General features: G+C 43.3%; 1 protein-coding gene and 1 long non-coding RNA gene across 4 annotated transcripts in view; one reads left to right on the top strand and one right to left on the bottom strand.

Annotated features, from left to right (window-relative positions):
- Positions 1-9,320: 9,320 nt before the first annotated feature.
- ITPR2 (inositol 1,4,5-trisphosphate receptor type 2) overlaps positions 9,321-24,414 on the bottom strand; it is a 215,222-nt gene continuing 200,128 nt past the window's right edge. For all 3 annotated transcript variants that reach the window (XM_066633900.1, XM_066633901.1, XM_066633902.1), the window contains 2 exons: positions 14,787-14,948; positions 9,321-13,512 (listed from right to left, as the gene is read on the bottom strand). In XM_066633900.1, coding sequence (XP_066489997.1) covers positions 13,426-13,512; positions 14,787-14,948 — 249 coding nt within the window. In that variant the 3' untranslated portion in view covers positions 9,321-13,425. The remainder of the gene's footprint in view (positions 13,513-14,786; positions 14,949-24,414) is intronic.
- LOC136657200 (uncharacterized) overlaps positions 13,481-24,414 on the top strand; it is a 49,858-nt gene continuing 38,924 nt past the window's right edge. Inside the window, exons 1-2 of the long non-coding RNA XR_010794742.1 lie at positions 13,481-13,641; positions 19,424-19,562. This is a non-coding gene — a long non-coding RNA (uncharacterized lncRNA). The remainder of the gene's footprint in view (positions 13,642-19,423; positions 19,563-24,414) is intronic.

Genomic DNA, 24,414 nt, shown 5'->3' with positions numbered 1-24,414 from the left:
ACAGAAGTGTACTCAGGACGCAGGCTCTGTAGACCTGGATCTTGGTATGTTCCATCAGCTTCTTGTTGGACCAGACTCTCTTTGTGAGTCTGGAAAACGTGGTAGCTGCTTTACCGACGCGTTTGTTTAGCTCGGTATAGAGAGAAAGAGTGTCGGAGATGGTTGAGCCAAGGTACACAAAGTCATGGACAACCTCCAGTTCATGCGCAGAGATTGTAATGCAGGGAGGTGAGTCCACATCCTGAACCATGACCTGTGTTTTCTTCAGGCTGATTGTCAGTCCAAAATCTTGGCAGGCCTTGCTAAAATGATCCATGGGCTGCTGGAGATCTTTGGCAGAGTGGGTAGTGACAGCTGCATCGTCGGCAAAGAGGAAGTCACGCAGACATTTCAGCTGGACTTTGGACTTTGCTCTCAGTCTGGAGAGGTTGAAGAGCTTTCCGTCTGATCTGGTCCGGAGATAGATGCCTTAAGTGCCTGAGTACTTAGAGCAATAAAATACCAACAAAAGTCGAATGAGTAACAACTAGTTAAACAACAGTTAAAACATTTTTAAAGGCCTGGAGCTGAAGCTTCCCACTGCCATATTAAAAGGCCCCATGCCAGTTGCAGGTGCCCTTTTGAAAGTCTCCACTGTTGTATTGGATTCTGCCATGCTGGTCTCTGCTGGATTCTGTTTCCTTTGCAGGCAGGTGAGCTACCCCTCTCATTAACCCCATTGGATCCATGGTTCAGTATTCACACATTTGCTATCCACTGGGATTTCCAGGAACCTAATCCCAGCGGATAATGGGAACTGACAATACGTTACAAGGTGTTGCCAAACTTTGTGGTGGTGAAGCGTGGGACAATGACTGATTCAGCTGGTGCCTAATGTCACAGAGTTTCTGGTGGAGCCATTGGCAGAAAGATTCTAGAGAAGAGCTGGATATGCTAAAGGTTCTGGGCAAGGAAGGAGAGTGAGGCCAAGGGGAAAAGCAGAGAGAGACCCAAGAAGGCATCAGGCTCAGGAAAGCAGGGGGACCATGGGCAGAGAGTTGGAACAAGCTCTGGGTCTGAAGAATGATTGTCTGAGGAGAGGACTGAGACAGAAGGAAAATGAAGACAGACAGGGCAGTGAGAAGAGGTGCATGTGGTCAGGAACCAGTGAGGGGGAGAAGACTGAAGTTTGCAGAGTGATGTGTGAAATAACCAGCCAAATTTGGGATTGCAGCTTCCCTTTCAAGTTGTATGTGGTTGTTCTGGACTTGGGGTTCTTGCTTAAAATAAATTCCTGCAGGGGCCAGCAAGACTAAAAGTAGACTTGGTAGAGACCTCCAATCATAAAGAAACCAGAGTCCTTCCCACACGAACACACAGCTGTAATTCTCATGCAGGCATTGAACAGATTCCTTTGAGTTCCGGAGGTGCCATAATTCACGGTGCTGTTGAATCACAGGAGCCTTTGTCAGCTGTGTGCATGGGAATGTGCAGGCACATGTGTATAGGTGGTTGTTTCAAACAAATCTGGTCCAACTGGGCATTGCCAGATGGTACAAGATTTTACCGGAATTTCATTTCTCGACTAAACCACAAGCTTGGACTGAGCTAATGTTGTTCCACAATTTTTTTTTCCTTTAAAAAGCCACAGAATGGGACAAAGTGAAACTGTTTCAAGCAGGGAATGTGTCAGGAGGAGAAAACGGAAAAGGAGCCTTTCTCCTCTGAAAGCGGAGCTGAAACACTAATGGTTGAGTGCAAATTCATAGCAGACAGTGCTATCCGGAGGCTGTTCTGAAGGTGATATATATATTGTCAATCAGAAAACCCCAACCAGTGATGTAGCTAAAGGGGGTGAAAAGCACATAAGAACATAAGAACATAAGAACAGCCCCACTGGATCAGGCCATAGGCCCATCTAGTCCAGCTTCCTGTATCTCACAGCGGCCCACCAAATGCCCCAGGGAGCACACCAGATAACAAGAGACCTCATCCTGGTGCTCTCCCCTACATCTGGCATTCTGACTTAACCCATTCCTAAAATCAGGAGGTTGCGCATACACATCATGGCTTGTACCCCATAATGGATTTTTCCTCCAGAAACTCGTCCAATCCCCTTTTAAAGGCGTCTAGGCTAGACGCCAGCACCACATCCTGTGGCAAGGAGTTCCACAGACCGACCACGCGCTGAGTAAAGAAATATTTTCTTTTGTCTGTCCTAACCCGCCCAACACTCAATTTTAGTGGATGTCCCCTGGTTCTGGTATTATGTGAGAGTGTAAAGAGCATCTCCCTATCCACTCTGTCCATCCCCTGCATAATTTTGTATGTCTCAATCATGTCCCCCCTCAGGCGTCTCTTTTCTAGGCTGAAGAGGCCCAAACGCTGTAGCCTTTCCTCATAAGGAAGGTGCCCCAGCCCCGTAATCATCTTAGTCGCTCTCTTTTGCACCTTTTCTATTTCCACTATGTCTTTTTTGAGATGCGGCAACCAGAACTGGACACAATACTCCAGGTGTGGCCTTACCATCGATTTGTACAACGGCATTATAATACTAGCCGTTTTGTTCTCAATACCCTTCCTAATGATCCCAAGCATAGAATTGGCCTTCTTCACTGCCACCGCACATTGGGTCGACACTTTCATCGACCTGTCCACCACCACCCCAAGATCTCTCTCCTGATCTGTCACAGACAGCTCAGAACCCATCAGCCTATATCTAAAGTTTTGATTTTTTGCCCCAATGTGCATGACTTTACACTTACTGACATTGAAGCGCATCTGCCATTTTGCTGCCCATTCTGCCAGTCTGGAGAGATCCTTCTGGAGCTCCTCACAATCACTTCTGGTCTTTACCACTCGGAAAAGTTTGGTGTCGTCTGCAAACTTTGCCACTTCACTGCTCAACCCTGTCTCCAGGTCATTTATGAAGAGGTTGAAAAGCACCGGTCCCAGGACAGATCCTTGGGGCACACCGCTTTTCACCTCTCTCCATTGTGAAAATTGCCCATTGACACCCACTCTCTGCTTCCTGGCCTCCAACCAGTTCTCAATCCACGAGAGGACCTGTCCTCTAATTCCCTGACTGTGGAGTTTTTTCAGTAGCCTTTGGTGAGGGACCGTGTCAAACGCCTTCTGAAAGTCCAGATATATAATGTCCACGGGTTCTCCCGCATCCACATGCCTGTTGACCTTTTCAAAGAATTCTATAAGGTTCGTGAGGCAAGACTTACCCTTACAGAAGCCATGCTGACTCTCCCTCAGCAAGGCCTGTTCGTCTATGTGTTTTGAGATCCTATCTTTGATGAGGCATTCCACCATCTTACCCGGTATGGATGTTAGGCTGACCGGCCTATAGTTTCCCGGGTCCCCCCTCTTTCCCTTTTTAAAAATAGGCGTGACATTTGCTATCCTCCAATCTTCTGGCACCGTGGCCGTTTTGAGGGACAAGTTGCATACCTTAGTCAAGAGATCTGCAACTTCATTCTTCAATTCCTTAATAACCCTTGGGTGTATGCCATCAGGGCCCGGTGACTTATTGATCTTTAATTTATCAATGAGGTCTGAAACATCTTCTCTTTTAACCTCTATCTGACTTAACTCCTCGGTCAGGAGGGGCCGTTCGGGTAGCGGTATCTGCCCGAGGTCTTCTGCCGTGAAGACAGATGCAAAGAACTCATTTAATTTCTCTGCCATCTCTAAGTCTCCTTTTATCTCCCCTTTCCCTCCCTCACCATCCAGAGGGCCAACCGCTTCTCTGGCAGGTTTCCTGCTTCTAACATATTTGAAGAAGCTTTTATTATTCCCCTTAATGTTGCTGGCCATGCGTTCCTCATAGTCTCGCTTGGCCTCCCCTATCACCTTCTTACATTTCTTTTGCCACAGTTTATGTTCCTTTTTATTCTCTTCATTAGGGCAACACTTCCATTTACGGAAGGAAGCTTCCTTGCCCTTCACAGCCTCTCTAACTTGGCTGGTTAGCCATGCGGGCACCCTCCTGGATTTAGTGGAACCCTTCTTTCTTTGCGGTATACACCTCTGCTGGGCCTCTATTACTGTTGTTTTAAGCAGCCTCCATGCATTCTGGAGAGACTGGACTCTTTTTACCCTCCCTTTCAACCTCCTTCTAACCAGCCTCCTCATTTGAGGGAAGTCCGCCCGTCGGAAGTCAAGGGTTTTTGTTAGAGATTTGCCTGGTATTCTTCCCCCAACGTGCACGTCAAAACGGATCGCAGCATGATCACTGTTCCCCAATGGCTCAGTAACGTTTACATCTCTAACCAGGTCCTGCGTACCGCACAAAATTAAATCCAGAGTCACCTGTCCTCTGGTGGGCTCCGTGACTAGCTGATCTAAGCCACAGTCATTCAGCACGTCAAGAAATCCGGTTTCCTTATCGTGACCAGAACACAAATTGACCCAGTCAATATGAGGATAATTGAAGTCCCCCATGATTACAACCCTGTCCTTCCTTGTCACCTCCCTGATCTGTTTCCTCATTTCAAGGTCCCCATCAGATTTCTGGTCTGGAGGACGATAGCACGCCCCCAGTATTACATCGCTGCTCAAGCCTGGTAATTTAACCCACAGAGATTCTACAGTGGAGTCGGACCCACCTTCAATCTCTACTTTGCTGGATTCTATCCCTTCCTTAACATAAAGGGCCACCCCACCTCCAACACGCCCCTGCCTGTCCCTCCTGTAGAGTTTATAGCCCGGGATTGCGGTATCCCACTGATTCTCCGCATTCCACCAGGTTTCCGTTATGCCCACTATGTCAATATTTTCCCTTGTCACCAGACATTCCAGTTCTCCCACCTTTGCTCGTAGACTTCGGGCATTCGCATAAAAGCATTTATACACGGAATGCCCCAGGATGGGCTGCTTATTCACTCCTTTGTCCCCGCATCCTCTCATTGTGCCAAACCGTCTATCACATCCCATCTCCCTACCTTTCCCAATTTCTTCTCCTACCCTGCCTTTGTCTTGTTGTTCTCTAACCTCCCCATCCTCATCCCATAGGGATGAGGAGTCCCGAACCGGATGCCCCTCGGCTCCTGTCGGCCTTCCCCCAGGGATCAGTTTAAAAGCTGCTCTGCCACCTTTTTAATGTTATGCGCCAGCAGTCTGGTTCCATTCTGGTTCAAATGGAGCCCGTCCCTCTTGTACAGGCCCCGCTTGTCCCAAAACGTTCCCCAGTGCCTAACGAATCTAAACCCCTCCTCCCTACACCACCGTCTCATCCACGCATTGAGACCCCTGATCTCCGCCTGCCTAGCTGGCCCTGCGCGTGGAACAGGTAGCACTTCAGAGAACGCTACCTTTGAGGTCCTGGCTTTCAGCTTCCTGCCTAAAAGCCTAAATTTGGCCTCCAGGACCTCCCAGCTACACTTGCCCACATCGTTGGTGCCAACATGCACCACAGCCGCTACCTCTCCCCCAGCACTGTCTACCAGCCTGTCTAGATGAGAAGTGATGTCCGCAACATTCGCACCAGGCAGGCAAGTCACCATGCGGTCCTCACATCCGTCGCAAACCCCCCTCTCTATGTTTCTGATAATTGAATCCCCCACTACAAGAAGCCCCCGACCCCCCTCCCGCCGAGGAGTATCCCGAGTGCGCTCGGATACGGGCCCATCCCCTGGAGAAGGGATCCCCCCTAGGGGATTGTTTCCCTCCTCTCCAGGATGACGTCCTCCAGTCCCGAGACTGTTTTGTGGGGAGCCTCATCCCCTCCCCTTATGGTTATGAGCTGTGGTCAACTGAGTTAATATTTGTTTGTGTTGTACAGTTGGTGAGCTTGCTAACAATTCCAACAGCAGCATTTGTCTTTCCCTTACAGTGCTCTCTATTAACCCCCCCCCCAAAAAAAACCCTCTTGATAGGAACACAGATAAAATATAAGAAAAATGGCACCCACAGATGTCTGTCTTATGAAAGGAGCTTGCAGAGGCAAAGGGAAAAATGACCTCGGACAGTGTAACGGTATACTAGAGGGGGGTGCAAATCACTAAGTTTTGCAGGGATCTTCACCACAGCATGCAAGCAGATCCCCCCCTTCTCTTCAGAGCCACTCCAGGCAGGGGGAGCAAAATGGAATGCTTTGCAGCTGCGGTGAGACTTCAGGCAAAACGAAATGCTCTGCACCCTCCCCAAGGTATGCCACTGAGGCTGCGTATTATGTGAGGACTGGAGGCCTCTTTGGAATATAAGTAACAAAACTAGTGTGTTCTTCCATATTTAATGATACAGAATGAAATCCAGTGCCATGATCTCAAGGGACCGTGCTTGCTCATTAGAGATGGCTGGAGCAAAGGCATGGGAACAGAGGAAATCACAGGCAAATCACTCGCTCCCAGCACAAGCCCCAGCAAATCATTTGACCTTCTTGTGCCTCAGTCCAGCTGGGTGAAATGAGCAGAGACTTGCCTTAAAACAAGCAGACTGCAATTCTGATCATACCTTCCTTGGATCGATATTGCATTGAGAGCCCACAGTGTCGCTGTTTCTTCCATATAGACCATGGAAATTAGTATCTCTAGGATTTGTGTCTGAGCAGCACAGAGAGGAATTTTGCTTATGAATGCTTTGCTTGCTGTGATCCAAAGCTGGCTGAAATCTAGAAAAACAGCATTGTGGTGACTTTGACATTTGGAGGGGTAATGCACACAATCGAAACTTTGACCACTCCAAAATATTTACAGTCCAACTTCCAACCATGTTCACCTGAAGTATTTGGATTTAGGCCAGTTTTGTCTGTTTTCTGGGACTACTTGAAACAGCACCTCCTATGGGGTGCAAAATTTGTCCCAGGTCTTGGATAGAAACAGAACACACAGCCACAAGTGTTCTGGAAGCATGGATTGAGGCCCACCAATCAGCACCTCGGACAGTGTTTGCCCTAGAAGGTCTGCCCTAGACCCCTTGATAGACAAGAAAGAGGAGCCAAAATGATTTCTTTTTCAGCAAAGAGGGTCTGGGTTCACTTCTCTTTGCAAGTCCCAGCTCAGTTGTTTATAAAAATGTAGACATCTAAGGAAGCTTGGAAGAAAAAGTGTCTTTAAAAAATCTGTCTTGGAAAGAGGTGGGAATAAATATAGTGGACCTTCCTTATTCAGGGATCCCGTATCTGTGGATTTAATAATTATCCATGGATTGAACAGAGGTGCATCCTGATATGTGCTGTAACGTGGCAATGTTTTTTCCAGAGCCTCCAGGGGCCACTTCCAGGTCACTGCCCAGAGTGACCAGATGTCATAACTGCAAAAGGAGACAAGCCACTCCAAAATGTAGGACATCCAAGAAAAATGTAGGACATGACAACATAAAAGCTGAAAACACTCCTATATTGATTTCATGTTGTTAATTTAAACACTATATTACTTATTATTAAATTAAAAACTATATTGCATATAATTAATTACATGAAGGTTCTGCACTGCCTTCAGGGGCTGCTCACAGGGAAAAGGAGAACATTTAAGTTCTTTTCCAGTATATGAGGCTAAAAGAAAGGACGTATCCTGAAAAAAGAGGACATCTGGTCACCCTGGTCAACCTAGGTCCACAATCCACTCTGTTGGCCCCTATGGGCCTAGGAATGGCCTGTAGAAGTGTTTGGAAATAACTTCCAATTTGTGGATACGATCTCCGGTTTGACCAGAAGTCACGTCTGGTAGCTTATGTGGGCCATTTTGGAGCCAACTGAAGCCAATAGATTCATGGCCTGGTGGGGCCCAGAAACAGCCTTTGGAGTCCTCTGGACTGTTTTAGAAAAATCCTCCATAGTGCCCGTGGTATTTTCTAGTCTGTGAAATGCTCCCCCTTCCATATCGTTTCAGTTTTGTGCCTAGACGTAGCACTGCTTTGACTGCAATGCCAAGACTGCATATTGCTCCTGTGGGTTCCTTAGTGGGGGAATAAAAGACACTTAAGATTACATCATCATCCAAAAGGGTCGCACTTGGTGATAATATAGCAATGGAGAAAGAAAACACCCAGTTGTCTCCAGGTGCCGGGCTACCTCCACTACCGTAGTTTCACCCTCTGCACCACACTCGGAGCTCTGCAGTGCGTATTCAGAGATCTGATTGTTATCCACCTTAGTTAGAGGCGTTTGTTTCCAGTAAGATAGGATTGAAACCTAAGTCTTACTGAACACAATGGGCTTACTTCTGAGCAGGGTGAATAACATCATTTTTCTAACTATAACGAGAGACATTTTTCTGGTAAAATAACACATCTCATTTGGTTTTTAAATACCAGGACATGGTATTGCATACTGCTAATAAATTCGGCAGGGATAAAATTGGTGGAGGAAGTCCACTGACTTGCCCTCTCCATCACAGATTGCATGAATGGCTCGATCCTTCAGATTGGCTTTAGGGGAGATGCATAAATACAAGCTGCGGCAAGAATTGGGGGCAAGCACTCGGTCTTAGCTTTGCCGTTCCTGACTCCGATTTGATTTCTGAAGCTCTGCGTTCCATTCTGTGAATTCTAAATAGCTGATTTCTCAAGCTTGTGTGAGCAGAGAATGGGATGAGCGGACGAAGGCAGGAGGAGAGAAAAGAATATGAATGGGGCTGTGTCAAGTGAAATGTTTGTAACAACTGAGAGGCACTGAGATTACAAAGTTCTAAGGCAATTTCTTTTGTGCTTTGTGGCTTCCTGCTTGTAAGGTGAGACACACAAACAGAACAGGTAAGCTGCTAAATAAAATGCTAAATCTCAGTGTGAACTGAGGCTGACCAGGGATGTCTAGAGCAAGAAAAAGCCCTTTTTTAGATATGCCCCAGGGAAGAGGAGACATGAGAAGGTGGGAATGCTGCTAGATATGAATAGCCAATCAGTGCCTGGTGACAAAGAAAAGGCGGAGCTACTCAAGTCCTACTTTGCACCCGTCTTCTCTCAGAAGGAAGATTGTGCAAATGTGAATGCTGGATCATTGGCCAAAGGGGGGTGGTGGTGCACACATTCCCACAGAGGTAATGAAAACCTGAATGGTACAGGCCTGTGGGTTAAGACTGACAAACGTTCATATGTTGCAACAGCTGTGTGGAGTCCCCATTGAGTAGAAGTGGCTGTTGATGGCAACTGTATCTCACACAAACTAAAATGGGTCAAATGGACATAAAACAAGAGTAGAAAATGCTTAAGAGAAGCCTGTCTCCAGCTCTTTCTCCCTTTTTCTTACCTCTTGCTAAATAACAACTTTGGGGACTCCAGAATCTGCCTCCAGAACATGGATCTAGAACTGTCCTTCTATAGGTCTAAAGAAGAGGATGTTCGTACCACATTAAATATGTGCATGAGACTACACAAAAAACAGACACAAATATGTATAAAATGAGAAAAAATTTATTAAAAGTTATATTCAGCAGCAATGAGCATCTTTGCTTATGTAGACTTTAATGGTCAAATAGTTTTACATCTACATTTTCTCTCTAAGACTTTAAACATTCTCTGCTCCCCACGTCTGCGTATGTTTGCGCCATTATGACAAACTGTCTAAGTGACATCTGACAATGTCCATATACAGATGGGCATAAAAACAGCAATTCTGCCTGCCTGCTGCTTTCCATAAATGAGTATATATGCTCATTTTAGTTAAAGATGCCACCTGAGACTTTCACCATGATCTGCAGCTTCCTAGATATGAAGCTCCATGAGTTCGGAACTGCCCCATTCACCTAAATCTTAGGGAAGCTCCAAATAAGAAATAAATTGCCTATGAAAAGCTTTCCCTAACACTGGAGTGACTAGAGCAGCCTTGCTTTTGTTGCACTTTGTGTTCTCACAGAAGTTTCACTACGCCCTTGGAACTCTGTTCTTTCCAACAATTATCCAATGAATAATTGTAGACTTGAGGCCTTAGAAAAGAGGATTGATTTAAATGAAGTCTTTGTAATTGGGTTGTCAATTCTGGTTCTGCACATCTTTTTTTTTTTTTTTTTTTTTTTAAGCCCTGTTTTAAAGGGTAAAATATTTACAATCTGTGACCATACAATTATATACAGTATATCGGTGGTTTCTGACATTTACTTGAAGGTAAATGAACCACTAAGTCCCTGCCAGTGGTGTAGCTAGAGGGGGTGCAAAGCACTGAGCTTTGCAGGGAGCCTCACCTATGTGTGCAAGTGGTCCTTCCCCTTTGATCCATTTCAGGCGGTGGGAACAAAATGGAAGTGAATACCTCTGTTTTGCTCTGCCTGCCTGGAATGGCTCTGAAGGGGGAGGGGCTCCCTACAAAACTTAATGCTTTGCACTCCCTCTCGCTACACCACTGGTCCTTGCAGTACCATAATGAGGGGTGGCAACTTAGTGGCAGTGACAGCGCTTCCTACCCTGCAGGGCATTTTTGCCTGGGCATTTTTGCCTGCCCGTTCCAGTGCAGGTTAAGCTTGGGCTGCCCATCATATGTTATTATGAGCTAGCAATATGTAAATGCTCATTTTTGAAAGGGTGTTGACTTCTAATGTAGCATATGGCATAGCCCCAAGTATAATATACACAGCACTTAGTCTGGCTGGCAAAGGCTCTCTAAGGACTCAACCAGTAATTCTGCTGCATGAGACCCTTTGCCCTTGAGATGCTGGGAAATGAACCTAGCGCCTTTGACAGAACTAGTGCTATACATTGGCTTCTGTTCTCTACAAGTACTTTTTCAGTAAGGCTTCATTCTCTCAGACAGATATGTGAGAACGTGATCCTAAACTAGGGCAGATTTTACTCAGGAGCCAGGCAGGAGAGAACAAGGCACTTAATTTTCACATACGTATAGGCACTTATAATCTATTTCTGATCTTCCATTCATCTGTTTCACCTCTTCACAAGCTTTAGACCAAAGGGGAGGATTTAGTCCTAGCTTGTTAAAATGAAAAAAAGGCTATGATGAAAAAATATGTGATTTGATAACAAAGAGTCAGTCTTTTAATCCCATGTTTGCAGCTCTAGAGATGGAGTTTCAACCCAATATCAATAAACCCAGTAGACTATAATGCTAAAAGGATCTGGCTTTGATATCTTTCTCAATCTCCTCAATTCACTATAAAAAAAATAAGAGATGTGAAATGCAAATCACAAAAGCTGCTCAAATGGGAAACTGTGAATAAAATATAACTGTTGCAATGCACACAACCTTACTGTAAGCTAGTGGGATGGTTGAGAAGTGTTGTGTAGAATCCCACCATATGATGGCAAAACTGAGAAATCACCCTGAATGAATTGGTAATTCATAAAGAGATGATTGAAAGAGAGAGAAAGAGAGAGAATTGTCTCTTCCAACTTTCCAGTACCACTAATTGTCTCCTGATGTGCTTTTATAAAACATGTAGTCAGAAATACCTTCTTTATGTGGACTAATATCACAAGTACTTGTTCAATTCTTTCTCAGTATTTGCATGTCAGAGGCAGACACAGAGGGAAGACCAAGAAAACCAATGTGATTCAGGTGTATTTTACTCCCATTTGTGCTTTTGGAAATCTGCTCATTAAATGATCTGAGGTTGAAAAGAAAAGGAATTATTTCTTTACCCAGCATGTAATTAGTCTGTGGAACTCATTGCCACAGGATGTGGTGATGGCATCTGGCCTGGATGCCTTTAAAAGGGGATTAGACAGATTTCTAGGAGAAAAAGTTAATCGCAGGTTACAAGCCATGATGGATATGTAACCTCAAGGTTTTAAAAGTAAGCTACCTCAGAATGCCAGGGAGTGCAGGGATCTTGTTGTCTTGCGTGCTCTTTGAAGCATCTGGTAGACTACTGTGAGGTTCAGGAAAGTGGACAGGATGGACCTTTGGTATGATCCACCAAGGCTCTTCTCAGTGGTGTTGCTACTGGGCTGCAGGCCGCACAAAGTGATGTGCACGGGATTGGGGGTGACACCACTACTGGCCAAAATTTTTAAATCTTGGTATTTTTGAATAATACCATCATGTTATATATCATTTGACGTGTATTTTCATGCAGAACGCAGTGGAACAGGCTGCATTGAAATATCTCTAGTCTATCAAAAGTTATAGCCAAAAAACCAGCAGGATCAGGGCAATGGCACATCACCATGCCCACTTCCGGGGCACTGCCCACCCACTGTATGGGAGGAGGGCCATCATAGGGGTGCCGTGCTAGCCTCCCACACTGGGGGATGCAAACCCTAGTGATGCCATTAGCTCTTCTTATGTTCTTATGGTGCAGTAAAAAAAATAAAAATAATAATGTCCCTGCCTCAAAATCCCAACCTGATCTTGCTCAGAATGTCATAGGAACGGCAATCTGGATCAATATTACATCTGACCAATTCCTATCTCCAACAATATCTACAGTCTGACCAGAAAATGGATAATATTGAGATAATCCATTCCTGTGTTAGTTCAGAGCACTAAGGGATCCTTGCTGATTACTGGATCCCAGAGGAAATGGAGCAACCTTTAAGTCAAGTTGTTTCTCTCTGTGGGGGATGGACAGTAATGACATCATTGCAATTCTTTCTAGACAGTCATCTTAAAGCTGTTTACCTCTTTAGATTAATCTCTAAGGCTAGTCATAAAATATATTATTTTCTCCTTAATGGTTTCCTCAAAATGTGAATTTTAAAACACAGGTAAATACCACTGTCATGTGAAATCTCCACTATTGGCCACATTTATAGGGAATGTCTAGGTCCAGAAGCAAAGCACTCTCTTCCAGTTAACGTTGTCAGTGGTTACATGTGCATAAATTTCAAGTTCTTCCAGCTGCAGTCTCATTGTGCTCTATTTTATAAATAAGGACTTGCAGGCAGCTGACAGCTAGAATCCTTTCAGCATCACAGCTTTTCGATTCCCCCTTTAAACAGAAAAAAAAAAATCTTTTTTGAAGATGGTTTTGTTCACTTTCCAATGCAAATGAACTTGATGTAACATTACTGCTTTCTCCAATGACATATTTATGGTAATTAAAAAAAGAGACAGAGAGAGAGCAAATGCCAAGCAAAATATGACAAATGATACTGGCCAGCAAATGCAACAACTTCTGCAGATTCTGAATGAGGCTATTGCATTCTGTGTTAATAAACTTCTCTCTAGCCCTTGGTTGGTCCATTAGTTTTACAAGGATTCTTACAACAGCATTCCAAGCAACAGAGCCAAATTCTGTTCTGTGCCTATACATCTGCTGGCAGTCCAAAATCATAAACCCAAGCCAGGTTTTTTTGAGGGGGGGGGGCCTTCAGAAAGAATGCAGAAGAGGCCCTTGTTATCTGCAACTGGTGAGCTCAGGGCTCCTTTCGACCGTGAAGAAAACAGTTACAAATTGTTCCAAGCGCTAAACCACTTGAGATCTTGGCACGCGGATGTTTGCAACTTTGCAACAATAGGTACTGTTCAGAGCTCCCGACTGGAGCTTTTCCATTCTGTAATCAAGCGAGAAACCCTGATGAAAGGCTAGTCACGGCTTCCCCCCCATGGTGTCAGTGTGGTGGCATGTGATGGTTCACGTGTGGTGCATTTGATCCAAGGAAGCCCAGCCTCTGCTTGTTTTTTCTTTGTTCTGTCATCTAAAGGTGGAAAGGGAGAAACAAAGATGAGATGAGCGCATGACTGTTCTCAAGCAGAGAGGCCTGCAATTGGATTGCCAGCATGACACGGTGGCTTCTTCCCCCAAGATTCAGAGATGAGGAAAACCAGTAAGGGGGATTATTTTAATGCTAAAAAGCTATGGGGGAAAAGGGGGTCCTTTGAAATTGAGTCATTATTTTTAAATCTATGGGGTTTTCTGGAAGGCCACTGTTAGTGAGTTTATTTAGGGCAATTTCCTCTTCCTGGCAGCAACTCTCTGTGCAAATATCTCATATTTCACACCATCCAGCATAGCTAAATTAGTGCTACAGTGTCATAATAAAAACCAGAACAGCAAGCTTTGACTTAATTAAATCAGTGAATTAACCCACTAAAGCTTTATGCCCAAATCCTAACCAACTCTCCATCACTGGCACAGCGATGCCAACTGCATCCTGCAGTTGGGTGGCACTCATGAAGGTCTCTTCAGAATAAGGGACTGTTTGTTCCTTTACCTCAGAGCTGCATTGCCCTCAGGTCAGTGCTGGAAAGTGGGTTAGGATTGTGCCCTTAGATGATTAATTAGTGGGAGGCCTATTATAATTGCTGAGTGCAAATTTTAATTACTGGTTGTGAAGGACACACTCGCATATTTGTTGAAGCTGCTTTAGTTCTGGTGTGCAACTAACACAAAATTTAAAAGGATGGACTTCCTGGAATACACAGTAGTTTTCATTGCATTATAAGTTATTTCTTCTTTCAAAAATACTGTTAATAATTAATAAATAATAATATCTCATATTAGGAGCTACAAAAAAGTTTTAGATAATAGGCATTTATTTATAAAATGGATTATTAGTCACAGATTTTTGCATCCACTCTTCCTTCAAAACGCTCAGAGTAACATATTTGGTGCTCCCAGTGGCCTCCCAGTCAGGCATGGATAAAGTTCGGCAGTGCTACAGAATCAAGAGCTCTTGGGGAAGAGATTCATTGGAAGGCAGGTGGGTGTGGTCTAGAACTTCCTTCTCTTGCTAGGCGTGCTGGAGCCCTCTTTCGCTACTTATTAGGGCACTGGATTTTTGAGAAGTGCGCCTTTTGTCTTTTGATTCCTGCCTGCCTGGGAATGTGGGGTGTTCTGCAAAGGCAGATCTGCTTCGATGATCAGGGCCAGGGAAGCGTTACTTGTAGGCGCTTGAAAAGTTTTGAATTTTGGAGCTTTTCGGATCAGGGATACTCAACCTGTACTTGACTTTGAAAAATAAAAGCTCACCTGTTCTTTCAGCTCAGCTAGTTGGCTAGAGAGCTGCTTGACCAGGCTCATGGTGGACTCCAGCCTCTCCTGCAGGTTCCTGATTTCATTTTGTTCGCTGTCACCTTCATTGCTGACCAGGGACATGGCTCTCATTCGAGGGAACCAATCCAAATTCTTTTCCTGCACATGGAAGTAGAAGGATGTTAGAACTGGGCTTCAAATAATGCTTTTCACCCGAAGCTTTGTAGACAGAATCAGGAGAGTTCTACTAAAATCTGTTTCACGTTCCCCACTTCCCTGAGCAGTAGGAAGTTCCAGCAGTCGTCTTCTACTGTGTCAATTTCCTTTCAAGTACTGTACTGGAGACTTGTATTATTTTTGCAACACACTTCCGCAGTTCAGCTGGAGGAGGATGCAAAGTTCCAGGTAGAGATACAGTCCTTATGTAAATGGAATCACTGAAACATACTTACCCACACCAAGATTTTGCATCTAATGCAAAGGATCGTAATTGATCCCTTTTGGATTTGTAGGAGTGACTGCCCCTCCATTTGCACCATGCCCCAATTTAATTTGCTATTTCATTTTACGACTTTTCCCAATATGTGGGACCTGGATGTATCCTGTGACAGCCTAATTGTCAAAACAAGAAAGAATCTTGTTGAATCTGAAAGGCTAACCAGTTTATTTCAGTATAAGCTTTAATGGACTACAGCAGTGTTTCCCAAACTTTTTAGCATAGGGACCCACTTTTTAAAATGACACTCTATCAGTACTCACCCAGCTTTATGAGCCCTAAAAAAAGTGTTTCCTTTTACTAGCCGCTCAAGCCTCTTCCCCCCCCCTTTATGGGGGTGGGGTACCACCCTAAAGGCTGCTGTGGCCTGATTTATGAATGCCAAGGAGTGTGCCTATAATAAGGATTGGGCAGCAGTGCCCTTTCCAAGTAGCAGCTTGTTTAACCCTTGATGCACATAGCCCAGTCTGTCCTGTCAGTTTTGCAAACCACCAAAAATTGGGTTGTAACCCATTGCTAGGTGCTGGACCCACAGTGTGGGAACTGCTGGACTACAGTACAATTCATCAGATGCCTGTGCAGGGATTTCTGCCCCAATTCACAGACCCTTGCACTCCGCAGATGCCAGCATGCACATGACATTGTAGAACCATCTTACTATGCCCGCCTAAGAAACAGATGATTAGTGCTTCTTTGCAGATCTCAGAGCGCAGAGAAAATTGGAAGTGTGGCCAGAGCTCAAAGCATTTAAGAATCATTGGCATAATATGTAAAATAGTTCATAGTGAGAGGCTTAAAGCATATCAAGAAAGCCAACAATTTAGGTGGCTGCTCTGGTAGCTACTTTCACTGCAGCTGCTATACTGCTTGTCAATTTCACTGCTGTTGTAATGTACAAGATAAACTATGGAATGATTTTTTACAGCTTTGACCAGCTTTAGAATAAAACATTTCCGACTTTTCTAAGGGCAGGATTGGGCCCTAAAATGTTATCCAGCTCCCTCAACCTTTAATTTCCAAAAAGGGCTTTAAATGCTGAATTTCTCTCAGGCTTTAGATAACAAACAGCAATAACAATTTTGTGATTTGATCACAGACAATAATAATTTGGCTCAGCTCATGATTCTGCTAATCCCCAATTTGATACATGTTTATCCTAAACTACAAATCCAGATAGCTTTCTGCCATTTCAGTTGCTGTCAAGACTGTGTTTGACAAGCAATCTGTGCTGAAAAAAGAATGATTGGTACAGGAATTAGGATTTGTTATGCACCTATACACATCTTGAGTGATAACCCAAGGAAAATAAAAAATAAATCCTGACAACTATGTTTTTTTTCTTCATTGGGAACATTAATATACCCAGTAGGGTTAATCTGAGGCAGGTGTACCTAAATGACTAGTTTTTCACATAAAGTTAGGACAGACACTTGAGGCCTATGCAGAAGGAGGTACATAAGGAGGTGTGGTTTACTGATTGCAGTGCATATAAAGGATATAATCTTCATGCAACATGGAGTTTACACAACTTCAAGGCAAGCATGTTGATTTTAAGTGTGCATGGGTGTCCATCCCCTCCCCCCAATCCACAGATAATTGAAACAGCAGATACCAGATCTGTGAGCATGGGGACCTGCCTGTATACAATTATGCATTGAGTGGTTAGAGTGGATAGAGGGATGTTCAAGAACTTCTTGAACAACATCAGAACCAGGGGACTAAAACTGAGTGTTGGGAGTTAGGACAGACAAAAGGAAATATTTCTTTACCCTATTTCTTTACCCAGCATGTAATTAATAATTGGAACTCCTAGGATGTGGTAGCATCCACCTGTGGTAGCATCCACAGGATGTGGTAGCATCTGGTCTAGACGCCTATAAAAAGGGATTGGATAGATTTGATGGAGGAGAAGTCCATCAAGGTTACAAACCATGATGGGAATACACATCTTCCTAGTTTTAGAAGTAGGCTACCTGAGAATGCCAGGTGCAAGGCAGTGGCAACACAATGCATGGATCTTGTTGTCCCGTGTGCTCCCTGATCCACCTGGTGGGCCACCATGAGATATAAGAATTAGGACTAGATGGGCCTTTGGTCAGATCCAGCAGAGCTCTTCTTATGTTCTTAAGTGGACTTTAGCATTTTTGTTTCTCACTGTTTATTTCACTCAAGCTTTTTAGTTTCATGGAATCCTTTCTACTCCTGCCCATTGCAAATGATTCTGGAGACATTGCAGGGAAAGATAGGTAGTGATGGCAACTGACTTTCAGAAAAATTCGCCTGCCATCACTTTTCGTTGAGGAACCCGGGAAAAGGCTTCTGAGGTACCCCAGAGCAAGTTGGAATATTGTCTGAAAACCAGCAAGTTAAGCCACTGAAACATTACTGACTCCGCCTTAAAAGAATTTGCCCATTTAAACTAACTAATTTCACCAAGGCCTCTAGGCTGCGGTCATAAAGAAATAGCAGCTGCTTCAGACAATTTAAAAAAAATCCCCCCCCCCATAACACAGATGTTGCTGATCCAGAACAATAAATTATGGTCTGTAAATGGGCACAGAAGCTGCTGGTACAAACTAGAAATTTACTATGGCAAAAGGAAGATTTAAAGGGCATTAAACCTTTGGCATACTAATGGGGATTTGGCTTTAACTTCCTGGCAGCAAAAGGAATGTGTCCTTAAAATGGAAGGCACAGACTCTATTTAAATTTCACCTTGACTTGCACAGAGAAGCAAAACTCTCAGCACGTTCAATGAGACAAGGGCCCTCCTCTAACTGGACAGTCACCTTCAGGTGCTTTCGGGACAGATATTAAATTAAACTTAAGTCAGAGACATTCATAAACGGCACTGCGCATCAAGGGAAAGTAAGGCTTACATTGTTGGGAGAAAGGAGAGATTTTGGCAGGAAAGGAGCAGGAAAATCTCAAATATTCTTGAGTTGCCTTGATTTCCATGTGCTGATTATTAAAAAAATTCTAGATAATCTTTCTATAAATCAACAAAGGTGTTTTGCCTGGCACAAACCTCTAGATAATGTAATGCATATTTATTTATATAGTACATTTTGGAACTAACCTGCACAATGCGATTCCATTAACTGACTAAATTAAATCAACAAAATAAATGCAAAATATTGAAAAGACTAAGAGCCCAATCCTATCCTTCTTCCCCTGCTGGTGCAGCCATGCCAAAAAGGAGTGGGGTGGGGTGGGAGGCTTTGAAGGGAAAGGGGAATTATTTTTTATTTATTATTTTTTGAGAAAAAAATTCTGGCTCTTCACTCAGATAACTCATCTGCAAGATGTAGCTAGATCAAAGCATGGTTGTTTTGATGGCCACTTATTGGACTTCACAAAGATCCTTCCATTTCATAAAGATCCTTCTAAGCTGTGCCCAGAGAAACTCATCCACCCCTGCAATAAAAAAAAACTCAGTTGTCTTAATCCACAGTAGTGTGATCCCCCAATATCTTAAGATGACTGCATAGCTTTCTCTTCTATAAAAATTGAATTTATCTGATTTTTAGTATGTTAATCTAAAATGCCCTTCAAGGAAATAATGTACAGGACTATAATAGAGAATTGGGGGTGGGGGGGCACTTCATATAAAATTTCATGATATCAAATACATACCAAGGCAATTTATGCTGAACAAAATGCAGGATACTTTTTATCTACCCTTTTCAACCATCTTTTAAACAAATTTTCAACAGATGCTGTATGAAACGTTTTGTACTTTTTCCCTCAGATACAACGTGATTGATTTCTTTTTCTACAGCTAATCTGAGCTCTTCGTGTTGTATATCTTCCCCTTTATGAACGATGGTGTAAACTTAGTTGTTTTTATCATGTGTGCACGCATGCACCCAACAGGGGAGAAATGGTTTCATGAACTAACTTTGCAACTCCATAGGGAGAACTTACAAAAAAACAACAACCTCACAATAAAGATTCCCAAAAGACAAATGGCACAAGACTCACTAGTTATTCAAATTCAAGATGCTTATCCCAAGCAGAGGTGTGTGGTTTTGTGGGTAATCTGCCAGCAAGTGGTACAGGAAATAAAGGACATTCATAAAACCAAAGCGTGTATATGATAACAAGACAGCCTAATCTTTCATTCTTGTGGTTGAAGGTGGTACGATGGTTTATCTAACATTTGTGGAAAGTGAACATAAATCCTGTATCAGCCATGAACTTAAGAAGTGGCCTATACCAGTCCGTCTGAGTTCCTTGTCTATAGAATGGGAGTAGCAGCTGTTCTGTTGAGGAAGGTAAGTCAAAATAATTTGCTTCCTTGGATTGCCACAGTAAGTACATCAACAGCTGGGCCTACAGTTTTTTTTTTCTTTTTCTGTCTTAAATCTGGGAACCAAATCTGCCACTTCCTTGGCCATGAAGTCTCTTGTTCTATTATTACAGTATATTACATATTTGGGCTCAGAATGATTGCACCCAGAGCCGGTTTTAGGCGCTGCGGGGCTCAACTGGAAACATTTTTGACGGAGTCCTTGGTTCACAGCCAAGTCTGTAGAATCTTGGAGACAGAAATAAATAAATTTATGATAGACTTTATATCCCTGTGGTAGAATGGAAAGGAATCCAAATGTGCGCTTAAAAAGTTAATGGACCAAATGGATCTAAGCACATTTTAATCTAATATTGCATACATGTAACTCTAGAAGTAAACAAACAAAATGTGTAGATTACCTTTGACAAGTCAATAGTTACAAAGCACCTTGTTATAGTGACTGTGAAATGATTTTGTATACCTATTAATTTTATTTTTATTTTATCCTGTGCCTAGTGGAGCCCCCTTAGGCACAGGATACAATTGGGAGCAGTTGGTCCAATGGGCTTAAAACTGGTCCTGATTGCACCCATTACTTAAATAAACTGCACTTGATTTTCATTGAAAGACCTGCTTCTGTTCTGAACACACACAGGGCTCTCCATATGAATTTCTTCTTGTTGGGTTCACTGCAAGAACTGCTATAGATCAGTCAATAATGTGGACCTATTGAATTGCTTGTTTTAATTAACAACAAAATGGACACAGCACCCCAACAACTGGCCCTGGATCTTGTTTAGAACAAGGTCTCTGTGGTATCACATTATACCTACTGTAACTAATTGTGCATTATGTGCTGTGTGTTGTATCAGCCTTTAAAAAATAATTAAGCAAATGTGGGACTTTAATGAGAGATGAAAAGCACACAGGTTTTGAGCTTGAGCACAGACTACTTGAGCTTGATAATAACTTGCAGACTGAAGACAGCAGTTAGAACTGAAATGCCACGGTTGTAACTCTGGGGACAATATTTTTATAAAGCAAACACAGGCCCCGACGTATTGAATAACCAAATTACTCTGTTTTATTTATAAAGATACCTTTCCTCATCACAATGAAGAACCTTGTAGTACCTTTGATTAACAAGTTTGTTTCAGTAAAACTTACAGTCCATTTTATCAGGTGCATGGAAAGAAATTCTAGGTGATGAGTTCCTACATATATAGGAATTATATATATAGATATAGATATAGATAGCTAGATATAGATATATATAGCTTTTTTTTTGTATAGCTAAATTGGGTGCTTTTCATGGTTTTCTTGTAATGCAGTGGTTCCCAAACTCTTTCGACTGGTGGCTTCCTTGACCTACTGGCCATTAGCCGTGGCCCCCCACTGGGGCTACAATCCTATACATTGTATAGGGTGGTGGATTTTTTTCAAGGCTCTTCCTGGCTGGTTTCCACAGCAACCTGGGGAGCCACAGGTCACAGTTTGGGAACCACTGCTGTAATAGCCATTGTAACTTTAAAGAGTTGGCTAATTGACTAACAGCGCAATCCTATACAAGTCTACTCTGAAATAAGGCCCACTGAGTTCAGTGACACTTACTCCTAGGTAAGTGTGTATAGGATTGCCGCCTAATAATATGGGTTTGCTCCAGCTTTTCAAAATTTGCAACCTCTCTGATAATATCGGAGAGTGGTTATAATTTTATAACTGACTTCATTAGTTTATCTGTAGTAATACACTACTGTACAACCTGTAGAGGATGAGACTTTGAGAATTATTGTGTACCTCACCCAATTCTGCGTTCCAAAGATGCTGGCATACATCTGGAGGACAATCAATCATCTAGTGCAGTTCCTTTGAATTATTTCTGATGTGGACTGGGGTGAGAAGAATCTGTCCATCGCTAGTTATTTTTGCTTTTTAAATTAATATGAGTACCTCTCTTCAAGCTGAAGTTATGTTTAGTTTTAATACCGTTTTTTTCAACTCCAACAATGCATTTTGCTAATCAATCATTCAAAATAAAAAATCAAATAAAATCCAGCAAGCTACTGTCAACATTCTAAGTCATTATCCTTCTGAAACTGGGTTTTCAATCTGCATGGCTGAGAGGATGAGGTAAAGAGAGTCCTCTGGTGCCTATGTGAATATTTCAGAGGCTCCAATCCAGAGATCCCACCATTAGTGCTAATGAAAAATACATTAGTACATTGCCTCAGTAATTTCCAACTGCTGGCACCAGAGGATTAATACATTAGTATGAATATTAATACACACATTGAAATAAATATTAATACATTATGCCATGCAAGTTTGAACACTGAGAAAGGGTAGTCAAGAAGGATCTGTAAACAAAAGATCTGCCAGTCCAATATTCTAATCTAGGTAACAAAAATACAAAGATCTACAAGCTGCTCTCATCACATGTGTTTATTGTTTTGTACTTGATACAATACCCAGTTGTGGAATATATGCAGTGTTAACGTGAGAATATGCAAAAGATGTATGTATCTTTTGCCGCTAGTCCCTTTGAAATGCTTAAAGTTTTTTTCCCCTGCTTACCACTTGCTTTTATTTTAAAGACAGTAATGTTGAAAAACATACTTGTGCACACTTGATACAAGGCACATATTTTTATACAGCTGTAAGTCAGATAGTGAATGAGTGACCAAGCGAAACACATGTATATGATGTGAACGGATTCCATATGTTCCTAGGCTTGTATAATTTGCTTCATACAGAGCAGTAGCATAGCTGGGGGGGTGTTCAGTAAATAATGCAGGTGCTCCAATGCACTGTGTAAGCAGGCCCCTTCCACTCATAAGAACAGCCCCACTGGATCAGGCCACAGGCCCATCTAGTCCAGCTTCTTGTATCTCACAGCTGTCCACCAAATGCCCCAGGGAGCACACCAGATAACAAGAGACCTCATCCTGGTGCCCTCCCCTGCATCTGGCATTCTGACATAACCCATTTCTAAAATCAGGAGGTTCCGCATACACTTCATGGCTTGTACCCCATAATGGATTTTTCCTCCAGAAACTTGTCCAATCCCTTTTTAAAGGCGTCTAGGCTAGACACCAGCACCACATCCTGTGGCAAGGAGTTCCACAGACCGACCACACGCTGAGTAAAGAAATATTTTCTTCTGTCTGTCCTAACCCGCCCAACACTCAATTTTAGTGGATGTCCCTTGGTTCTGGTATTATGTGAGAGTGTAAAGAGCATCTCCCTATCCACTCTGTCCATTCCCTGCATAATTTTGTATGTCTCAATCATGTCCCCCCTCAAGCGTCTCTTTTCTAGGCTGAAGAGGCCCAAACGCCATAGCCTTTCCTCATAAGGAAGGTGCCCCAGCCCCGTAATCATCTTAGTCGCTCTCTTTTGCACCTTTTCCATTTCCACTATGTCTTTTTTGAGATGCGGCGACCAGAACTGGACACAATACTCAGGTGTGGCCTTACCATAGATTTGTACAACGGCATTATAATACTAGCCGTTTTGTTCTCAATACCCTTCCTAATGATCCCAAGCATAGAATTGGCCTTCTTCACTGCCGCCGCACATTGGGTTGACACTTTCATCGACCTGTCCACCACCATCCCAAGATCTCTCTCCTGATCTGTCACAGACAGCTCAGAACCCATCAGCCTATATCTAAAGTTTTGATTTTTTGCCCCAATGTGCATGACTTTACACTTACTGACATTGAAGTGCATCTGCCATTTTGCTGCCCATTCTGCCAGTCTGGAGAGATCCTTCTGGAGCTCCTCACAATCACTTCTGGTCTTTACCACTTGGAAAAGTTTGGTGTCGTCTGCAAACTTAGCCACTTCACTGCTCAACCCTGTCTCCAGGTCATTTATGAAGAGGTTGAAAAGCACTGGTCCCAGGACAGATCCTTGGGGCACACCACTTTTCACCTCTCTCCATTGTGAAAATTGCCCATTGACACCCACTCTCTGCTTCCTGGCCTCCAACCAGTTCTCAATCCACGAGAGGACCTGTCCTCTAATTCCCTGACTGTGGAGTTTTTTCAGTAGCCTTTGGTGAAGGACCGTGTCAAACGCCTTCTGAAAGTCCAGATATATAATGTCCACGGGTTCTCCCGCATCCACATGCCTGTTGACTTTTTCAAAGAATTCTAAAAGGTTCGTGAGGCAAGACTTACCCTTACAGAAGCCATGCTGACTCTCCCTCAGCACGGCCTGTTCGTCTATGTGTTTTGAGATCCTATCTTTGATGAGGCATTCCACCATCTTACCCGGTATACTCACCATCAGAGCCTTTCCAGGCAGCTAAGGCAATGTGCTGGAGATGCTGAGTTGCATCTCCAGTGCCTTACTGTCGCTGCCTGGAATGACTCCAACAGAGAATGAGGGGCTGCTTGCACAGCATGTTGCGGCACCTGCACTACTTACTGCGCACGCGCGCGCACACACACACACACACCGCTACTCTATGTATAAGTGTACCACTCTGTATGAGTGGTTCTGCAGATCCTGGGGATGCCACCACAAAAACAAAGGAAGTTCTGACTTGGGTTTCTCCCCTAGATAACAAGTGCCTTTTCCTGGCTACAATTGCTGGAGAAAAGAATAACAGCAATGGTCTCTGGAGAGGATCAAGTCACAGGTTATTTCTTCCACATAGTTACATTTTCAGGGACAGTCAGGCTGCTTAATTACATGGAGAAATTTCTAAAAGTGTGAAATTACCTAGCAGCCTTGCTTTCATGCTGTTCTATATATTTCATTTTTCTATGCTGTCCCAAGAGTCCATTGCATTGCAGAGCTGGTGATCTCGGCTTCCCTCTAGATAGT

This window comes from Tiliqua scincoides, chromosome 7, assembly GCF_035046505.1.
Source record: "Tiliqua scincoides isolate rTilSci1 chromosome 7, rTilSci1.hap2, whole genome shotgun sequence".
NCBI lineage: Eukaryota > Metazoa > Chordata > Lepidosauria > Squamata > Scincidae > Tiliqua > Tiliqua scincoides.
Note: the sequence above shows the minus strand (reverse complement) of the source record. Positions and strands in the feature narration are given on the sequence as shown.